Raw genomic sequence first — 20,420 nt, 5'->3', positions numbered from 1 at the left:
AGATACCAATGAATGGCAGATTTACTATAACTATTTATGTAATGGGGCCCCAGGATCTTGTATGATACATTAAACGTGGAGCGTTGTGGCCCAGTGGATTAGTCTTCGTAATTTGAAACAGAGGGTCGTGGGTTCAAATCCCAGCCATGGCGTAATTTCCTTCAGCAAGAAACTGATCCACAATGTGCTGCACTCAACCCAGGTGAGGTAAATGGGTACCGGTAGGAAGAAATTCCTTAAAAAGCTGTGTGCGCTATGAACGCCTAGCTTAGCCGGGTAATATAGGAGCGCCTTGAGCACCTAACAAGGTGGATATGTGCGCAATATAAATACCCTATATTATTAAAAAAAAGAACATGGAATCCAAAGGCCCGTATCTGAACTTGGGTTTAAATTATACCCTCGTTTAAAGCTGTGGTTTAACTATGGAAAGCCAATTGGAGCACAAATCCCTGACAAAACAAGTTCAATTTATAAACTCATTTGACAACCAAATTGTTCATAATTGTCTGGGAATGATAACTGAAGTATGAAAGCAAAAGGAAACGAGAGAGTAAACATAAGAAATATGCGATATAAACATAATTTTTTATTTTCTGGCTCCCTATAATTTTAGCACAAAGATAGACCGTGGTCTAAGTTAAACATGACTTCAGAATATGGGCCAAAGAATCTATGTTTAGGGCAGTGATTTGAAGAATAGATGGGAATTATATTCTTGGTTGAATAAAATGGAATAATGCTCAAGCAACCGACATAAATGCAATGAATATTTCCAAAGGCTACACATAATACGATAAAATTTGAGACTAAATCAGATTGAACAATTATTATCATGTCTCTTTGAGGGAGAAGAAAGTTTATGAAAAAAGAAAAGTGATAAAAATAACACATTTTCATCTTCCTTTTAAAGGGCCTTATAGATATATAATAAATTAAAGTCACTCTTGTAAGTGACAATATTGTGACTAATGGGGTGTTGCAAGAAAATTTAAATAATTTCAAGTCAATTCTAGGGCCCCAAATCAATCATAAGTCTTGCGATTAATTGTAAATTTGTGATTGATTGCTGGTATGCTTCTTGTAACAATCAACAAGTATAAATTGATTTGCTTTAGTTAAAGATTGATATATCACTTGTAAAGTGGCAACTGAAATTTGCAATTGATTGCAAATGTTTTCTTGCAACACCCCTAAGAGTGAAAAGTTTGAATAGCTTTTTTTTTTGGGGGGGGGGTGGTCTGATGGGGGTTGTTTGGATAGAGCAGGTTCATTCCCAAAATAGAAAATGCCCTAATAGGTGTGTAATATTTTCATTATTGCACCTTACCCATGTCTCATCTATGTCATATTATTTCTGCATGTGATATTCCATCCACTACTTGGAATGTTGGTTGCTCATGAGGAGTGGATCAAGGAAAGGAATGCATCACGTTCTACCTTCTACCAAGGGTAAATGAGAACCAAATGTACACAAGTTGATGACAGCCCACTAATGAGCAATGCTTCCTAACAAATAGGCTTTGGTAGGGATCAGTATGGCCTCTAGTACTCCTAAGGCGGTGCTGCACCATCCTGAGTTTGCTCAATCTCGAGATTTTAGCCCGATCAGCCCTCTTCGCGATTAATCTCGAGATTCAAGAAACCCCGTCTGCACCATCCCACGAAGAGCGATTCCTGCTCGAGCGAGGCAACAAGCCCGATATTACGAGCATGCGCACTTTCGGATCTTGGAGTTTCAACGGTGCGGCCCGCGCTTTTGAATTACTTCCCGCGATATGCAAGCTATGTACTCCTTTCACAAGCACTTTCGCCGAATTCAACCGGTGTTATGCAACAATCGTCTCAGCTCAGCGAGTGAAGAAGTGATGTATTCTTCGTTTAATATGATGGCGGAGTAGGAGGCAACGACAGAGAGAGAGAGAGGGAGAGAAGGAGGAAAGAAATGCTATTTGCTCACATTTTTCGAAGGAATAAGACAACACTGCTGTCAGTGTTGTTATTGAATATGACCATCGTCGATGAGCGCCTCCCCCTACGGTCTGGTCTCTCCCAAAATCCATTCACTGGTGGGACACCATCGTTGCTTATGAACGCTATTCGCATGTATAAAGTTGACTTTCGCACATGTTTATGTTTTGACCAAGGCGGAAGTGGAACGCGAATTGCATTATGGACTGACGTCAGGAATAAATTACCCCGAGTCCAATCTCGAGTGCGTCTGCACCGACGAATTAGCGGGATAATTCGTAAAATATCGCGCTATTTTGCAAATAAACCCGTGTTGACTTGGGATTGCAATCTCGAGATTAATCCTACGAACTAGCGCGATAATTGCGTCTGCACCGCCAACTATCTCGAGATTTTTCAGATCGGGATAATTTGCCGGATCAGAAATAGCGCGCTAATTTGAAAACTCGGGATGGTGCAGACGGCCCTATAGAGAAGGGCCTATAAAAGTATAATTCACAGGAAATGATGGAAGCTTTCTGGTATGCTTTTCACTTTGTATTTCCTTAACCCCATACTATCCTTTACCCCATACTATCCTTTACCCAGACTATCCTTACCCCCATACTATCCTTACCCCCATACTATCCTTTAACCAGACTATCCTTAACCCCATACTATCCTTTACCCGGACTATCCTTAACCCCATACTATCCTTTATCCGGACTATCCTTAACCCCATACTATCCTTTACCCAGACTATCCTTTACCCCATACTATCCTTTACCCAGACTATCCTTAACCCCATACTAGTGCTGTAGCCGAACCGCCGAACCGAACGGTAGTTCGCCGAACATGGCACTTCCGAACCGAACAGAACCGGACCGAACACTAAGACTTGGTTCGGAAGTTCGGCAAAAAAAAAAAAACGGCTTTCAGCTAATAAATTTATAAGTTTACACCCTTTCTAATCATTATATTTGCGCATTCTCTATTTAATCTTCTTTGCAATTGTATGTTGGAAGTATGCGCTTACTTTGCGGTTACTAGATTTTGTTTTCATTTTTATGTTGACATTGTGGTTTTTACGGCCCTGATTAAGAAAGGAGATCCGATGAATGATGTTGCGCGAGCTTGCGCTATAATCATTTTACTGGCTTTCATCATCTCTCGCTCTGTGGCCGAATCGCGGAAGCATGGTAAAGAAAACCAAAACTGTATGAGTGTTCATTGGTTAAATCTAATTATCTAAAATATTGTTGTTTTTAGGTGGCGAACAAGATTCTTGTTTGAAAATCTTCAAAGTATTTTGAATGAACGAGCTCAATAAACTGAAAGTGAAAGATGAAGTACCATTAATATTACGAATTACGATACGATGTGATTAAGATTGTAACTCGTGTATTGTTGCGGCGGAGAATAAAGATCTGATTGAGGTGATTGACATTATTATTGAAGTGTCGGCTCGCTACTGTCTAGTTTTCATGATTTTAGAGAGAAGTAAAGAGTTTTGAAAACGAGAGATCCAGTGAAAGTGGGAAATAAAGTGAGTGACTGTTAGAGATGAAAAGGAGAGACGCAAAACAAATAATATAGAAATGAGATGAGGTGAAGTTATCTTTTTTATTATTAACAATCAGATGAAAATAAAAATCAAACACTCATGAATGATTACGGTATAGCATATATAGCAAGATCCCCTTCCCCTCGTTGACAAGTTGAATGAAGATAAAGCCATGCGGAAACATTCATCTCTTGGGGGAAAATGACCCCCAATCTTTACTCTTTTTTTCCCCTTTCTTATCAACTTCTCAAATTAACCATAAACAATTCGATGATCACTCTACTCCCCCTGTCCCATTACAGTCGTAAAACTTTGCATCCCACTTGGTCTGTATGTTCATGGTCGAATGAAATCTGACCAATGAAATCATAGAAATCTCGGGAATTGCTCTTCAATCAGTGAGCTGAGTTTCGCGAGCAGACAAAGCACGTGGCTGTATGTACCGATGCGACAATCAGCGACATGCGATTGGTGGTTTAGTTCACCCATCGAGCCAATTAGCGAAAGGCGCATTACATAAGCACGCTTTCTTCGATACGCCCCTGGCCCTACTATGCCTACAGTTCAGTGCACTGGCGCTGGACGCCTCGTATGTGATGCAATTGCCAATCACGTTTGGCCGGACTGTATATGTAAATATTCATGAGCTCAGAGTCCCGCTACAAGGGGACTGCATGCGCTGGCCTAGCGTATAGCGCTATAGCTGGTACGAGTGCGAGCGTAGTTAATTTGGCAAGTATCCAAAGTGTGGTCCAGGTATGGACGACTAGGAAGAGTCGCCATTTTAGAACTGTGAGTTACCCAATAAATCTGTCATCAGATAATCAAATTCGAGATAACAGTTGATTCGTTGAGCGCTAGTTTCATGTCAACAAGATAGAGATAAAATGGTTTGATGTGACAGAGGTACACACGAGCACATGCAGTCAATCAAGTACAAATTGTCTACTGGTACGCTACGTATACCTGGGGAGTGTTTCATCAATATTTTCATCCGACAAGTTGTCAGATCTGACATCTTTCCGTGATTTTGATTGGCTGAGAGGCACTGTTCCTATGGTAACTGTCGGATAAAATGGGACTTGTCGGATAAAACGTCCGACAAGTCCTTTCATGAAACGCCCCCCAGAATGAACTATAGCTTTATCAGTCTATCATTACCGAACCCCGAACCGAACCAATGTTCGGCAAATTTCTGCCGAACCTTGCCGAACCGAACCGAACCCGAACATGGCGCCTGACTTGCAGCACTACCCCATACTATCCTTTACCCAGACTATCCTTACCTCCATACTATCCTTTACCCGGACTATCCTTAACCCCATACTATCCTTTACCCGGACTATCCTTTACCCCATACTATCCTTTACCCAGACTATCCTTAACCCCATATACTATCCTTTACCCAGACTATCCTTACCCCCATACTATCCTTTACCCAGACTATCCTTAACCCCATACTATCCTTTACCCAGACTATCCTTAATCCCATACTATCTTTTACCCGGACTATCCTTAACCCCATACTATCCTTTACCCAGACTATCCTTACCCCCATACTATCCTTTACCCAGACTATCCTTAACCCCATACTATCCTTTACCCAGACTATCCTTAACCCTATACTATCCTTTACCCGGACTATCCTTAACCCCATACTATCCTTTACCCGGACTATCCTTAACCCCATACTATCTTTTTTTTTGCTTTCACACTGTCTTCCTTAGCCCCATACTATTTACTATAGAGCGTGATTAACCATTTGCTGTGCTAGCCCACTTTGCTAAAATGTAATGTGAAAACGAAGTGGGCTAAACTTAACCCCAAGAAATTGGTGGGGCTAAGACCCCTCTTAGCCCCACCAACATCCCGGGGTTAAGGAAAAAAGTGCAGTGTGAAAAGCATATAAGTTTCTTTCAGTCAATCCTTGTCATTTAAGCTGTGTTTAAGGTAGTAATAATTAGTTCCAGTAATGATTATTAGTATATTTTACAATTTGTGTCAACTGTTTTTAACCTGCACTGTTCATCTGGGCATTTACCAAGCAGAAGAACTCTGATGCACCGGTATCAGTCTGCATTGAATTTGAAAAGAAATGGTGTTTTCAAAGATACAGTTCCTGAATTTCAATGATAAAATGTAGCAATAGACACACAACTGCATAAACCTTTTGAAAAATATTTGTATGAAGATTTAAAGGAGAATGAAACTCTTGGAGCAAGTTAGCTTTTGTGAAAGCAGAAAAATCAAAGAATAAGATCAACAAAAGTTTGAGTAAAATAGGACTAGCAATAGAAGAGTTATGAGCATTTGAATGTCGAGATCACTAATGCTATGGAGATCCTCCCATTGGCAATGCGACCAAGATCTATGATGTCACAGATGAACAACTCTCCCCTTTTGGACACTGAAAATATACCCCAAAACATCTCTTTTTGCTCATTCTAATCATATGACAAACGATTCATCAATGATATAATGTTGTGAAACCTCTGTACTTGTCCTCTCATAAAGAGAACACCTCACCTTGTGATAGACTCTATAAAAGTGAGAATATAAGTGAAATAAGTACTAAAGTAATGAGGGAGTTGTACGTGTGTGACATCACAGATCTTGGTCGCATTGCCAATGGGAGGAACTACATGGCATTAGTGATCTCAATATTCAAATGCTCATAACTTTCTTATTATTCATTCAATATTCCTCAAACTTTCAACAATATGTTTCTTTTATTTTTCTCTTTGATATGGATTCAGCTGGTTTCAAGGGTTTCATTCTCCTTTAAATTAAACACAACTGCTCATCTGCCAAATAATACTGGTTGATGGAAGGCAAAGAAATCTATATGACACATTAAATAGCCCTTTTCTCTAGAAAAAGATATTTTTTATAAAGATTATATATTCAGTATCAAATAAAATGGCTTGGATCATCATTCACATGTGATTAATAAAATAAAATTGAATTATGCACAAGACTTGTAATGATTTTCCTTCTTTCCAAATATCTTTAGAATTACGATCTTTGTTCATTGATTTCATCATTACATTCACAAGTTTAATATTTCATGCCAAATTTACAATGCAATTTTTCAAGTAAGTTGTGTAGAAATTGATTGAGGATAAGGAGATTTGCATCTTTGCATGATCCTAGAGATAGTGTCTTTTCCATGCACATTAACTTGTCACATTTTGTTATGCTATATTTTGAATTTGACCAGGAAATGTGTAAATCAAATGGGTTTACAACATGTATTAATGTGTAGATTTTAATACTTTGTCAATGCCTAAATAGACTCATTGAACCTTAAAATTACAAGTATTGTATCACTTAGAGATGTGAAAAATCTGTGTACATCTGAATCATAATAGTATTACAAAGAGGCAATACACTCGGAAATAATCTGGTTAAAATACTGATAAAAATGTTATATTTGCCATTGCTCTTCAGATATTTCTGTTGATTATTTAGGATTTAGGTATTAAGAATTTCCTTCCAGATGTCTACAGTGATTTTCATTCCAAAAAGTTTTTTTTTTTTAGTTGCATTTTCCATGCAATATAAAAAGAAAGACAATTCCCATCATTTTTTAACTACAATTTATATTGGCGTGGATACGTCTAATTGTATTTTTAATTGTATGCTGAATTGATGAATATTACTCAATCAATTTTTTTTCTGTTAGATCCATTAAACCCTCTCAACTTAATTTCTACAATTCATGTTCAAGCATCTATAAATCTTTTCTAAAGTATATTATGCCTTGAAGAAGGGTAGTAACAAAAAGTAAAGTGTTAAAATATAGATTTATCTCTAAGTCTTCATGTCTTATAGGATGTATTAAGAATGAATGTTGAATTTTGCTTTAACTTCCAATTGGCCTAACAAAGTCATAGTCAAGTACATTCATCCAGCACTTACAATATGGGATACTGAAAGCAAAGGAAGTGTAAAAATGTGATTACTGAAACCTGAGCTGGAAGTTTTTATTTTGAAGATTTTTATGTCTAGTTTAATGAATAGTTAAAGAATGCGAAACTGTCACAACTCAAAGTGGCAAGAGGTAAAGAATGATAAATGTGCCAAAAATGTGAACATGAACATCATGCGAAATGTCTCAGATTATGATTCTCAGAAATCCACGTCCAACTGGGACAGTAAGCATAAAAGAATGCTTGTGATATGAAACTGTACTGTGTGACCATGGACCCTAATAATGGTGTGGCACAGCACATCTCCAGACTTTTAGGCTTAGGCCTACTTATATGCTTTTCACACTGTATTTCCTTAACCCCATACTATCCTTAACCCCGGACTATCCTTAACCCCATACTATCTTTTTTTCGATTCACACTGTCTTTCTTAACCCCGTACTATTTGCTTAGCCGGGGTAACGCCTTAACCCCGGGCAATCACACAGCTCATAAATATTTATGATTTTACCATACAGAGTGCGATTAACGTGCAATTTTGACTTCTGTGATTGGCTAATGCTTAGCCCCACTTTTGCTTAGCCCTATTTCGTTTCACACTGCATCTCTTAGCACCGCAATTGTGGTGCTAGCACCACAATAAGCCGGCTAACCCTGCTTTTTTTGCAGGGCCAGATAGTAACGTACTATTTACCATGCTAGCCCACTTTGCTAAAACGTAGGGTGAAAACGAAGTGGGCTAAGCTTAACCCGGGAAATTGGTGGGGCTAAGACCCCCCCCCCCCTTAGCCCCACCAATTTCCTGGGGTTAAGGGAAAAAAGTGCAGTGTGAAAAGCATAAGAATGTCTTTCCATTGAGAAATCAGTTTATATTGAACCTCTAGAATTTCGTGGGGGAGGGGAAGGGGGATATTTTGCCAAAGCTGGGACGTGTCACGTCCATGGCCAAAGTTTGTCTGGTTTTGGGTTCAAACTTCAAAATATTCAGGGCCTAAGTTGTTATCCCCTGGTTGACGGGAAGTTTGAATGCTTTGTATTGTACAATCATCATGGTATTTTGAAGATAAAAAGTGATTATGATAATAATGATGGCAATGATGATGACTATAACATTTACAACATTAGTAGGCATGTGATCATTATAATGCCATTCTTTATATAATGTAGTTTGAAAGTGAGAGTGAACTTAATTCAGTCTATTAACCTGTTTATTAGTCTATTTCATTTTCCTCATTGCACTGTGACTAAATTCTAGAAGCAAATAAAATGGGGAAAGTACCTTTCTACTTCTTCATCAAATGTTGAAACCAATCATAAAATTAATCAACTACTATTTATGAAATTTGTATTTTTTTATATGTCTATTGTCGTTAAGATATGACAGAGTCCTTTATACAGTGCAAGTAGATAATTGTCTGAAAACTTTATCAAGATATTCAAAAGAATCTTCCAGAAATTGGTTAATGTGATAAGACATATAAGTAGTACTAGAATGGAAAGCTGCCAAGGTGTAGCTAAATAGAGTTGTAGTTTTTTTGTAAGGATCTGGATATATATTTGGCATGGAATCACACAGGTAGTATTAGATCTTGGGGGAAAGAGGGGCCTTTAGGAGAGGACCTTTGCCCCTTTTCATGTAGAACACTGTTTGACTTGGATGGTACTGTAACTAGTAACAAATCATTTTCCTTCAATTTTATGGCAGCATAAAAGCAGAGTGCATGTGGAAGATGGATATAAAGAAAGTTTGGGGAATTTTTAGACTTAGTTGTAGATAACAAGGCACCATGGGAAATCAAGAGGGCTTTGGCTTATTGGTCCCTCGATCATCATTGACTTGAACAATGTATCCTTGTTATACTCATGACAGATAGGACCCTGGCCATGTCTACCCAATTTTCTGTCCCAGCTCTCTTCTTTTTTAGTCTGCATTTCAAGAAAATATCAGCTTCAGAATTTTCAGAAATATAAATCATCTGAGATGAGTTTGAACCATTGGCCATGAAAGTCATCCGATCTTCATGATTGGTTTTCTAAAATATATGGATAGAATGATCTTTACTTATCTTTCTGACCCTGCCCTTGACTGATTTTATCCTTGTCTAAGGAAGAGTCTGCACTGACAGACTATTCCAAGGATGACTTGAATAGTCCCTCACGAAACACATCCTGACCATCCCCATGAAGTATAATGAGTAGAGCCTTGTCAGGGGGAGGTTATGATTGGACAGATGAGTTATGCTCTCTTCATGAAAGGTTTGGAAAGAAGGAATTTCTGAAGAGAAAGGATTGTGATTGGTCAGCACAAATGAATTATTCATGAGAAAGTGAGACCGAGGTAGGTGTAGGAATGGACTTCATGTTTATTTATGTGAACATTCTACTTTGCTCTAGATGTTTCTGAAAGAGATATTATTGAATAAACAGCATTGGAAGAATTCCACTTGTATAGGGGTCCAAAGGTGCTTATTTGGTCTCCCTCATACAATAATTATATGGCAGGGAGTAAGACATTGCCAAGTGCTCTCATTCTTTGGCACTGCCACAAAGATATGATTTACATGTTAAGAGATTGAGTTTACTGAAATATATTTTTGTATATTTGAATACCAGGTCCTTTTCCCCCACTTTTATTCAAGTTTCAGTTGTTCTGATTTTCTTCTGTTCTCCTAACCCGGTGACTTGATATAGCTCTTGCTGCCCAATTTAACACTTCTCATTATTCTGGTTGTTCCTTTCGTTGACACCTTGTTCTGAGCTGCTGAATGTATTTATCTTTTTGATCAATTCAAAGAATTTCGATTGTGAGTGTTGGGTATATGGTAGATGGGGGATGTTAGGCGGCCGGCCAGTGAACCAGGTTGTATTGATATCAAGCTGGGTAGCGACTACCCATCAAACGAGTTCCAGATTTGCAGTGAGCCTTGGAAGAGAGCTATCAGAGCGGATGGCATCCCTCTTTCTCCTCCTCTCTCTCTTGGTTAGGTCAGAGTGGAGTTGGATTAGTCCATTGAGAGTTTAGATAACGATTGTCATCTTATCAAGACTGTATTACTAGGAACATTCATCAAGACTTGTTTGATTTCATAAATGATTCTCCCCATCACACTTTGACTCGTGTCAACTTGGAAAACATTAGAAACACAGAAGGCGTCTTTCTATCGAGTTACCCCAAAGTTACTGCATCCATGTAGCTACAATTGAGGCATTTTGGGGTTTAACTTTGGGACATAGCTACAATGAAGATGTAAATATTCATTCTATGAATGAACTCTGATACCTCAAACCAGCACTTACCCTGGAAGAAGAAACCCTTGCAGGGGGCTATATCATCAAGCACATTGTCAAAGATACATTAAGACGTGACTGAAAGTTATCATGTATGGAGCTAGCCTGAGGTCGCTGTGGAGGGGTGTATCTCTGTGTTTGTATCTGTTCTTAGTAGTAAATACACCACGGGTCGAAGGAAGTGAAAATAGACTGTCGCTACCACAATGGATGAGGAATATGCTTCCACAGTACAGGTCACCCAAGCAACACAGGAGTGAGTTTGTTGTATTCATTTTTACCATAATGCACATTGCTAATTTCATCTTGTCAGTGTAAGATGATTTATGGTTGTATAGGGAGTAATACAATTATGTTAGCAGGTGGTAAAAAAAGTTAAATTACTGATATTTAAGCTGCATTAACAAAAGTATGATTCTTGTTTAACTACACTTTAGTGGGAGTCTTCCAGTGTATTTTTTTCTTTTAATGCTCTAAATACTACATACATAAAACTGACAGAATTCATAAAACTTTTTGTTAAGGTAATTAGCAATAGAAAGATGGCAATAAAATTATTTGATCAGACTTCACATTCATTTGATTTCAGATTAAAGGAAAAAACAAGTTGGTTGAATCACTTAAATGTGTTAGATTTTATGCTGATTCTCTTTATTGTTTACATATCTTGAGACTGATGGATATGTATCTTCGCAGAGGATTTATAAGGACTATACTAAAAAAATTACTTTGGAACCATGTTTCTTTAAAGATTCTTTGAAACTTTTTTTTTTTTTTGGGGGGGGGGGGCACTTATGCATAAGAGCATCAGGGATCATCATTATCAGACAGTGTTAGTGATGAAAAATTGGTATTTTATTATTTTTGTTGGTTAAATCGTCAAAACTTGATAACTTCCTTATTGTGTGTCAGATTTTGTCAAAAATTTCATTGATTTCCTTGTTTGGTCTGATGCTTACTCTTCTGATGGAATCCATTGGTCTGAACAATGATGTAGTCCACAATACCGGTATTTTCACAACGGGGAATTGTTAGTAAATCCACGCTCAGAAGAAAGCATTTGTTAATACACATACATATATTTGATATCACCTTATCGAGATCAAAATAAAGGAAGGAAATTTACTTATTAAACTTAAATATAAATTTAGATAAGTCCATGTCATGATATAAAAGAGCAATATGGGATATGGTAATGATAGTACATATCTAGGTTAACATATTACCAAAGGGTATTGGGCATCAACTCTGCTTTGACATCGTGTTCTGTCAATTACAATGCGGTACTTATCAATGAATGTTCTATCTAGTCTCCCTTTAATCACTAGTAAGCCTACAGCCATTTATACCACCAGCCCACTACTTGTTGAAAACAAATTTACCATCATATCATTCAACACATGACAATGTTTACATTAGCAACTGCAAATCATTCATTTATATGGCATTGACATAGCACTTTAAAAAGGTATTGTAATGGTCCATATTACCTTCATGTAGAAGGGCTATGAAAATGTTTAATAATGAAACATTTCCTTAAAATCTCCCAAGGGCAAAACTTGGTACTGGGCTGGCACTGGCAGAGCTTTGAAGAAAAAAAACTCTTTTGGAAGAAAAATTTGAAGTTAGGATTACAGTCATGTTGTTAGAAGGTTATGCATAAGGTTGTTATTGAATGACGGCGGAGAATGCAATCATTGTTCTCATTGTGGGTGGGATGAATGTAACTACATTGAGAAGGCGTTCCTGACAAGACCCATTTCACACTCTAACATAACTAAAATTGAATATGAACAGGGTTCATGATCAGAGCTCTTATACAACTTGAAATCCCACATTTTTGTGCGTGTTCACATATTTGTATGGCACAATATTGTGTTTAATAATATGATAGTGGATTATCATATTGGTGGTAATATTATCTGCCTAAGACTCCATGCCTCATTACAAAACATGTAACCATGGTTATTTTCTCTTTCATAATCATCATTAAAGAATTCAAAAGATAACTTTGATCCAGCTTTATTGTCCTTTGCATTGATATCCTGGGGACACGAGACAAAGCAATTTGATTCTTTATTGTCAGTGTCTTTACAGAATACGAGGGATCCAAATCATGTACATTCATATAAAATCCTCTTTTCTGAGATTTCATAATTTCAAGTTTTTACAAGATTGTATATTTTTCCATCCTTGAATTGGCTGAGGTAAAATAAAGTTTTGAAAAGTAAGAATTAGAGCTAAATTTACGATTGCATTGTATTAAAGTCATTCATCTTTGGTTGAAATTATATACAATGGATTTACATATACAGAATCCAAATGTACTATAATCTGCAAGCTTTCAAACTTTGTATTCCATCTGCATTTACGCCTAAGAAAGTACAGGATTGTATTTAGGTTTAATAAACCAAACCTTTTTTCATTCCTTTTTATGTGCGATATTGAAACAGAATCAAATTATGAATTCGAGCCAAAGACCACATAAGATTAAGATTACAGTCATATGATGCCAGGTGAATAAAATAATGTAGGCTCATTGGATTTATGTTATGAATTGAAATTATTATTTTGCACAAAGTCCTCCTTGCACACTAAACCATCCTTGTAGTACATACAAACATATCATCGGCGGTCATCCGAACCGGCATTTCACACATACGACAGTGCAAACCCATTTCAGAAAAAAAAATCGACTTCAAAGTTTACTATAATTTCCACACTTTGTCCCCTGCCTTACAATATAATCATTACTAGAAAAATACGTGGTTGGAAAGACGAAGAAAATTGTGTGACATTGGTATCTTTAATTTTTACTCAAAGCCAAGAATCAGAGAAAATATTGCAAAAAAGTTACATACTTGTAATTTCGGTTTGAGCGGTTTAGATTTCCCCGTACAAAACGCCATAGTGGATACAACAACCCTGATTGCGATTTCAATGCGCGCAATCAGTCAAAACGTTCAAGGTTGTATCGCTTTTTCACATGCAAGTCAATGCAGTGCCAATACGACTTGTCAATGCGCATTTGCATGTTAAGTGCGCGCAGCTGTTGTTTGATTTGCTACAGTACACATTTCCAATGGGATTTGCACATTTTATCAACAATTTGTATGCCATTGTCGCGAGAATCCCCTCATATCTCAAAAAATAACTGAATTGCTGCCTAGAAATTTACTTATGTATAGAGTAGGACTTTTTCCTTTCATTTACTGCAAAAATCTCAAAATTGATTTTTGACCAAAATTGACTGCTTCAACGGTTTGGATGAATGCCAACAATATCTGAAGTATTGATGAGTTTCAATTTATTCAAAGCTTTACACTAGTATTAGGATGCAAAGTGAAATGTGTAATGAGGCTTGAAAAAAGACTAATGCCAGGTGAAAGAGACATTAGTAGACATACCTCACCTTTGATATTCATCTTGTTCAACAGTTTGACCGCTGCGTATTAAATACTCATTCAATCTTATTATTCAATCTGTCATATGAATGAGAGACGGAGAGAGTTGGGGGAGAGAGAGAGAGAGAGAGAGACAGACAGACAGAGCAAATAAGAGAGGGAGAGGCAGATTGATGAAGAGAGAAATGGAATGAAAGAGAAAATAGAGATTCCATCATATTAATGAATCACCATAATTTTTTTTAAATGACATATTTCTATTATATTTGATGATTCAGAATGGGATACCATAAGTATGCTATAAAATATCTCCAGAATATTGGCCTAACATACAGAATATTTCTGATGTCCCATAAAGAAAAGCCAGCCCATGTAATTATTATTATTATTTTTAGTGATTATTATTTATTAGACTGCAATACAGCACAATATTGCAAAGCAAATTTTGTACTTATGCCAAATGGGGGACTTCTCAGCTTTTTGTCAGATTTCAAATGTGATATTTTATAAAATGAAAATGTCAAATAGCTTTGAAGCTTCAACATCGTTGAACACAAAAAGTTGTTACTGTCTGCCTCACCGAATGCAAATATATTAAATTTTGTTGTGGTTGTTTTCCATCCTGAAACAGTTTTGCTATATTCATTACCACATTACGGTAACTGATATTAGGACATATAATAAATGACATTTTTAAAGCATTGTCACTTTTGGCAGCCATCACTTCCAAAGATGAACAGTGACGTCAGTGGGTTATACAATGAACCAGATGCTTTTCTGCATTAGCACATAAATCAACTTTGATAGGGCTAAAGCTCCCATTTTGAAGTTAAAACAGCCCCAAACCAAATTGGCTGATAGGCACATTATGAAAATAATATTCTAGATCAATTTATTTGAAATATATGAATCTAGGATTATTTTATTTACATCATGAGAATCTAAGTTTTATTTTATGAAAATTGTCGTATGGTTCACACTTTCAGAAAAAGCAATCTTTCCAAGATAGCTACCATTGTGTAGCCTATCTAGTCTTCTCTTCTAGTGCAAAAGATCAATTTACACGTATATTCCCATTGTTATATCACAATTTCCCAGAATTTAGTCTAGATTAAATATGTATGACACATAATGTTTGCTTTATGGACAATTCATACTGACCCACATAGGAAATGATATTATAACACATGACAGGGTGTTTCTGTCATTTGATTTACAATTCTTGATCTAATAACAATGACTTGGGATCATACCTTCTAAGACCAGGATTATTGTACTTGGCAACTTTATTTTGCACAGTTGCCAACATGTTGCTACAGCTGTTTGCTTTATGATTATTACCTTTATTATTTAGACTTTTATTGTGAGAAATGTAGGTCTATATATCATGTTCCTGTTGCCAAATGACTGACTGTTATTAGATGATACACAAGCAACTGTTGTATTTCTAAACCTTCTCCAATGTGGTCAGATAAAAGAATACTTTGGCATTTATATATATAACAAATTATTCAAGCAGTAATGATCACAGAAATCAATTTTTTGTTTGTGAAACATGAGATCAATGAAGCAAAATATATTTTTTGGGGGGTATGCTTTTGGGATAAGTTGCATTTATCCCCCCCCCCTCAAAGTTCAACAACTGACATGACTGATGATGGGAAACAGAGGGGAAAATAAGAATAAGAAAGTGAATAAATGGAAAAAGGTGAGGTATGAAATTTTTTTCTGAATATTATGTTAAAATTGGTCATATAATTAGGTTGTCATTTTGAAAAGATCAAGTATTTTTTTCTGGCTCATGTCTTTTAAGATATTTTCCCCAATATGCCAACCATGACGTTCTGAATTTTAAAATGACTTTTAATAAATGGAAAACTGCTTATCTGATCAGTGAAAATTAAATAATCCATAGAGCGTAAATGAGAAGATATTGTTAGATGAGGTAAGTAGAGGGAGATGAAGTGAGGTGAAATCTATAGTAGTGAAGTTTGTTTTTAATGCAAAAAACTCCAAAGTGAAAAAAATTGTCTGTTTCTGCTAATACGTGGTGATAGCAACAAATTATACTATACTTTAGATAGTGATGCCACTTTTGTATTATGTAATAAAATGTGAACCACTTTTTATTATTAATTTGTTGTCCTTTACGTCACTTGATTTGAATTTGAGTAAGTCCCTGCCAGGGGCCGCGGAATGGTTTTCACAGTGGGGGGAGGGGGGGCTGAGCCAAAAGTGGGGGGGGGGGGGGCTGACCATGCAAAAAATCACAATCATATGGTAATTTTTATGTTTTTGTACACGGTTTTGGAAAAAGGGGGGGGCTGCTTCCGCGGCCCCTGCCTGCAGATTTTTATAATATTACCCCAGAATATTACTCTCTTCAAATAAAATTCATTGACAAATTCACCTCATCATTCTTCAATGAAAGGGATCCAAGATTGACCTTATTCTAAAGTGGTTGTATTAAATTAATAACGGCGGTATCCAGCCATGTAACTTGGTTCCTCTCATTATCTCTGTGTATCTATGGTAATTGCCAATTACCAGCTCTCTATAGTGCTTCCTGCACACACCTAAAGCCTGATGAAATCACAAGATGTGATTAAATTTTCTTTCCTTCCTATGTGGAATAAGACGATTAGTCATTTAGAGTTGTATAAAGATTGATATTTTCATTTAGTCAGTCCTTCAAACTGAGAAGGGTAATTGGGATATATTCACTATAAATTCTGTAGATTGTTATGAGGGGTGAATCCAAATTTACCAGAAAATCATAATATAGTAGAATTGAATTTATGAATTGATATACTTTAATTTGTCATAAACTAAAATCAGTGAAAATTAATTTTTAATGTAAAACAAAAGAGGTAATATTGCATTTTTAATCTTTTTTGTTTCCATAATCATTTTAAAAAAACAATTCAAACAAGTACATATCAATAATCTACTAATCTTAGATTGCCTAAAGTTTTTTTTTGTTAAAAAGAAATGGCACAAAGGAGCAAAAGGAAATAAAGGAAAAAAAATAAGAAAAGTTCAGAAACAATTGAACTATGGTCAAGAGCCTACACTGTAGGCCTATATGTCATGGTGGGTATTTAAATGGATATTGGTATTGCCAATTGATTAATAGTGACGTAGGCTATTAGAACCACATTGGAAGTCCGTCCTTATCATCTTTGATCATAAATGGTAACCTATCGAGTTAATGTTTTCCAGGCTTGTGCAGGTCAATTCTAAACAATATTCCAATGTGATTATTTGATTTACTCGGATGTTTTCAACTTGTTTATGATAATAAAATCAAGATGATCTGGATGCTGTACTCTCTTATTTTTGCAGAGTCAAACTGGCTCTGAATAGTGATAGCTTGGAGTCTTGTCTGTTCAGAGTTAAAGTGCCTAATATTTGGAATTGATCTGAATAATGTTGTGAAATCAGTTGAAAAATCATTCAATTCTGAGTCACATTTTTCTTCTTAGAAATAAGGGAATAATATTCCTTTTCTTTTGAAAGGGAAGTTCGAGTGAAAACCAGGAACTACTATGATATATATTTTTCTTCAAAATAGGTTTATGGTAAAAAAAAAAGGCCAATACTTTTTACACCAGTAGTCTTAACAAATTGAAGGAAGTAATGTTCCCACAAGACTATCCACATTATTGATATAATTATTGTTTTTCCTGTAATTTCAGTCTCAGTATTGCAAAACAATGAATAAATGTCTAACCAGAGTTTTTACTGGACAGAAAATCAGATGAATTAGAGAGGAAATACTTCAAAGTGTGAAATGATTTAAAAGTATCAGTGAAACGAACATCACAAAATTAGAACTATGAATACCTGTAATTAATCAATTGCAATCATCAACTGAAATCACACATTGTTGCTTGGTATCTTTAAGTTCATCTCATCATCGTCATCATTTATGGCACAAAATAAGACAGAATTTTTTTTTCTCCACTTAGATTTTCAGAGTGGCCTCTGGCAATCAAAACCAAGACATTTGTCATCGTTTTAGTATGTATCAGTGCAGTTTTACCATTTATCAGTTTAGAAAATCAATACAAATCTCCCTTCTTGGACATTTGCCTGGAATATAATTTCGACAAATCATGAATCACATTTATTTTCCCCAATGCCCATATCTTAAATTATATCACAGTTCATCTTATAAGACTTACTTGGCAGGCATATCATAAGGGACTGGACAAAGATATAATCTTGAGGCCCTATATTTTTCTCTTTTCCATGTTGAAAGTCTTTGCTTTGACACTAAATCTACATTCTAAAGCACTAGTTGTATTCTTTCATGATCTGCAAGTAAAATATCAAAACTGCAGGACCTCAAATTTGTTTATTTTGTTTTATTGTGTGAGAAATCTCTTGAAGTATTTGAGTTTGTGTTCAAAAGTACGTTTGGTATCATACTGTTATGGGGCATAAGATAATGTTCTGTACAATCCTTGATGAATAGTGTGCTGGGGAAAATATGTCTGTTTTCTTGTATTTCAAAATTCTGTTAATATGCTATAAAGCATTATAAAGACCATCTTTCCAAATTTCCAGCACAAATGTACCATTGAACAGATTAAAAAAAATCAAATGGTAAATTTAGGGATCAGAAAATAAAATGAAAGTTTAACAAATCAACTCTTTTGAGTCAAAGGTTTTTACAGACTGATCTTGAACTTTAATTTAATCTGAAGTTCAAAATACCTATATATTCACAGTCGGCTACTTTGGCTGTGATCTAGTATATTGTATGTAAATGGATATAGGGAAATGGAATGTGAGTTTGAAAGAATGAAAACACGATATGAAGCAGTCTTTGTTGCGTTATATTTCATTGCTGTCAGGGCTTTTCATGTGGATAAATCCATTGAGAATTAATTTGGCTTTGATAAGATGCATTTTGTATAGTAAATATAAACAGGATGTATGGCTGAATCTCAAGTTTTAATGGATCATAAATTCAAAGTTTTTTATTAATTCAAATCTCAAGTTTATTTCCCCAATACCCAAACCTTTTGGACAATTTGGGTTCATTTGAGTCAAATCCCAACTCTTTAGACAGGATCCCTAACAACATGAATTTTTCAGATATCTCATGTCATTTGACTCAAAGTCAAAATCAATTTTCACTAGTGAGTAACGAAAATCATATGTTTCATGTCAATTTGTACCTATTGATTGAAAATGAAGAATCCACGACACCCTGCCTCTGATGAGTATTCCATAAGGGACAGTTTGGGTACATGAAAGTTTCCCAGTAGGAAAAAAGTATGCTTTCAACTAGCCAACACTCAACCAAAATTGAATCTGAGCCAATGAAATTGATGTGATTTTATCAAGCAATCTAATGAGTTCTGTGCTGACTGTGTATCTTCAAAAACTTTAAAAAATGTTTTAAAAAGTCATGAAATATTTATAATAATAATCCGCTTTTATATAGCACTAATTACATCGGAACAACGTCTCTAAGCGCCTTACACATGAAAGAAACAAATTTTAAGATTTAACTTTTAGTATTCAAAAAGTAATTGTTTGCTAGAGCAGTGAATCTATTCCAACAATCTTGAAATTCACAAAGAAGTCATCAAATAACCCTCAATACTAATGTAAGTGTCGTCCAAAGAAGATGTGGACATACTCAATTATCATGTGGACTCATATTGAAAGTTGGAGTATCGAGGGATCAACTATACCTCTCTCCTGCCCCTACCCCCATGCATTTTCTCTTTCGCTAACATTGATCTCATGTAAATAGGTTGATATTCAATCTTATTTTGGTTCACCCATTTACCTTGTCTTGGCTGTCTACTGCTGATAGCAAAACTCCTGGCAGTTGCGCAGCTCAATCTGATGCACACCTGATAGGGTAATCCTTGTAGTTTTGTTATACATGAATCCTATCGCTCTCCCCTCGATACTTCTGTATGATTGCATCAATAGGGATTATGATAAAGTGCAATTGTTACTTTGTTAGTGAAAAACATGAAGTGTTCTGGGGACTCAATTTGTAGGGTTAAAACAAGTCAAGGGTTGTGGAGACCCTCCTTGGTGAGAACGGTTTCTACCTATACCCTTACCCGAGTTTCTCCCGCCCCATCCCCTTGTCTGGATGCCAAACAAAGTTGTTGGAAAACCTAAGAAGTTGTCGGAACTCTTTTTACAAGTTCATACTAAGTTTAAGGCTTTGGCAATCCTCCTTATGATCCCGCCCCATTGTCTTTTCCTCTACCCCTTCTCTGGAGACCATGGTATGATTACATCCTT

The 20,420-nt window shown here is 36.1% G+C and overlaps 1 protein-coding gene across 1 annotated transcript in view; it reads left to right on the top strand.

Annotated features, from left to right (window-relative positions):
• The first annotated feature begins 10,272 nt into the window (after nt 1–10,272).
• Nucleotides 10,273–20,420, top strand: part of LOC129261638 (ADAMTS-like protein 1) — a 44,991-nt gene continuing 34,843 nt past the window's right edge. The window contains exon 1 of the mRNA XM_064099451.1: nt 10,273–10,363. Coding sequence (XP_063955521.1) covers nt 10,273–10,363 — 91 coding nt within the window. The remainder of the gene's footprint in view (nt 10,364–20,420) is intronic.

Source organism: Lytechinus pictus, chromosome 5, assembly GCF_037042905.1.
Source record: "Lytechinus pictus isolate F3 Inbred chromosome 5, Lp3.0, whole genome shotgun sequence".
Taxonomy (NCBI): Eukaryota; Metazoa; Echinodermata; class Echinoidea; order Temnopleuroida; family Toxopneustidae; genus Lytechinus; species Lytechinus pictus.
Note: the sequence above shows the minus strand (reverse complement) of the source record. Positions and strands in the feature narration are given on the sequence as shown.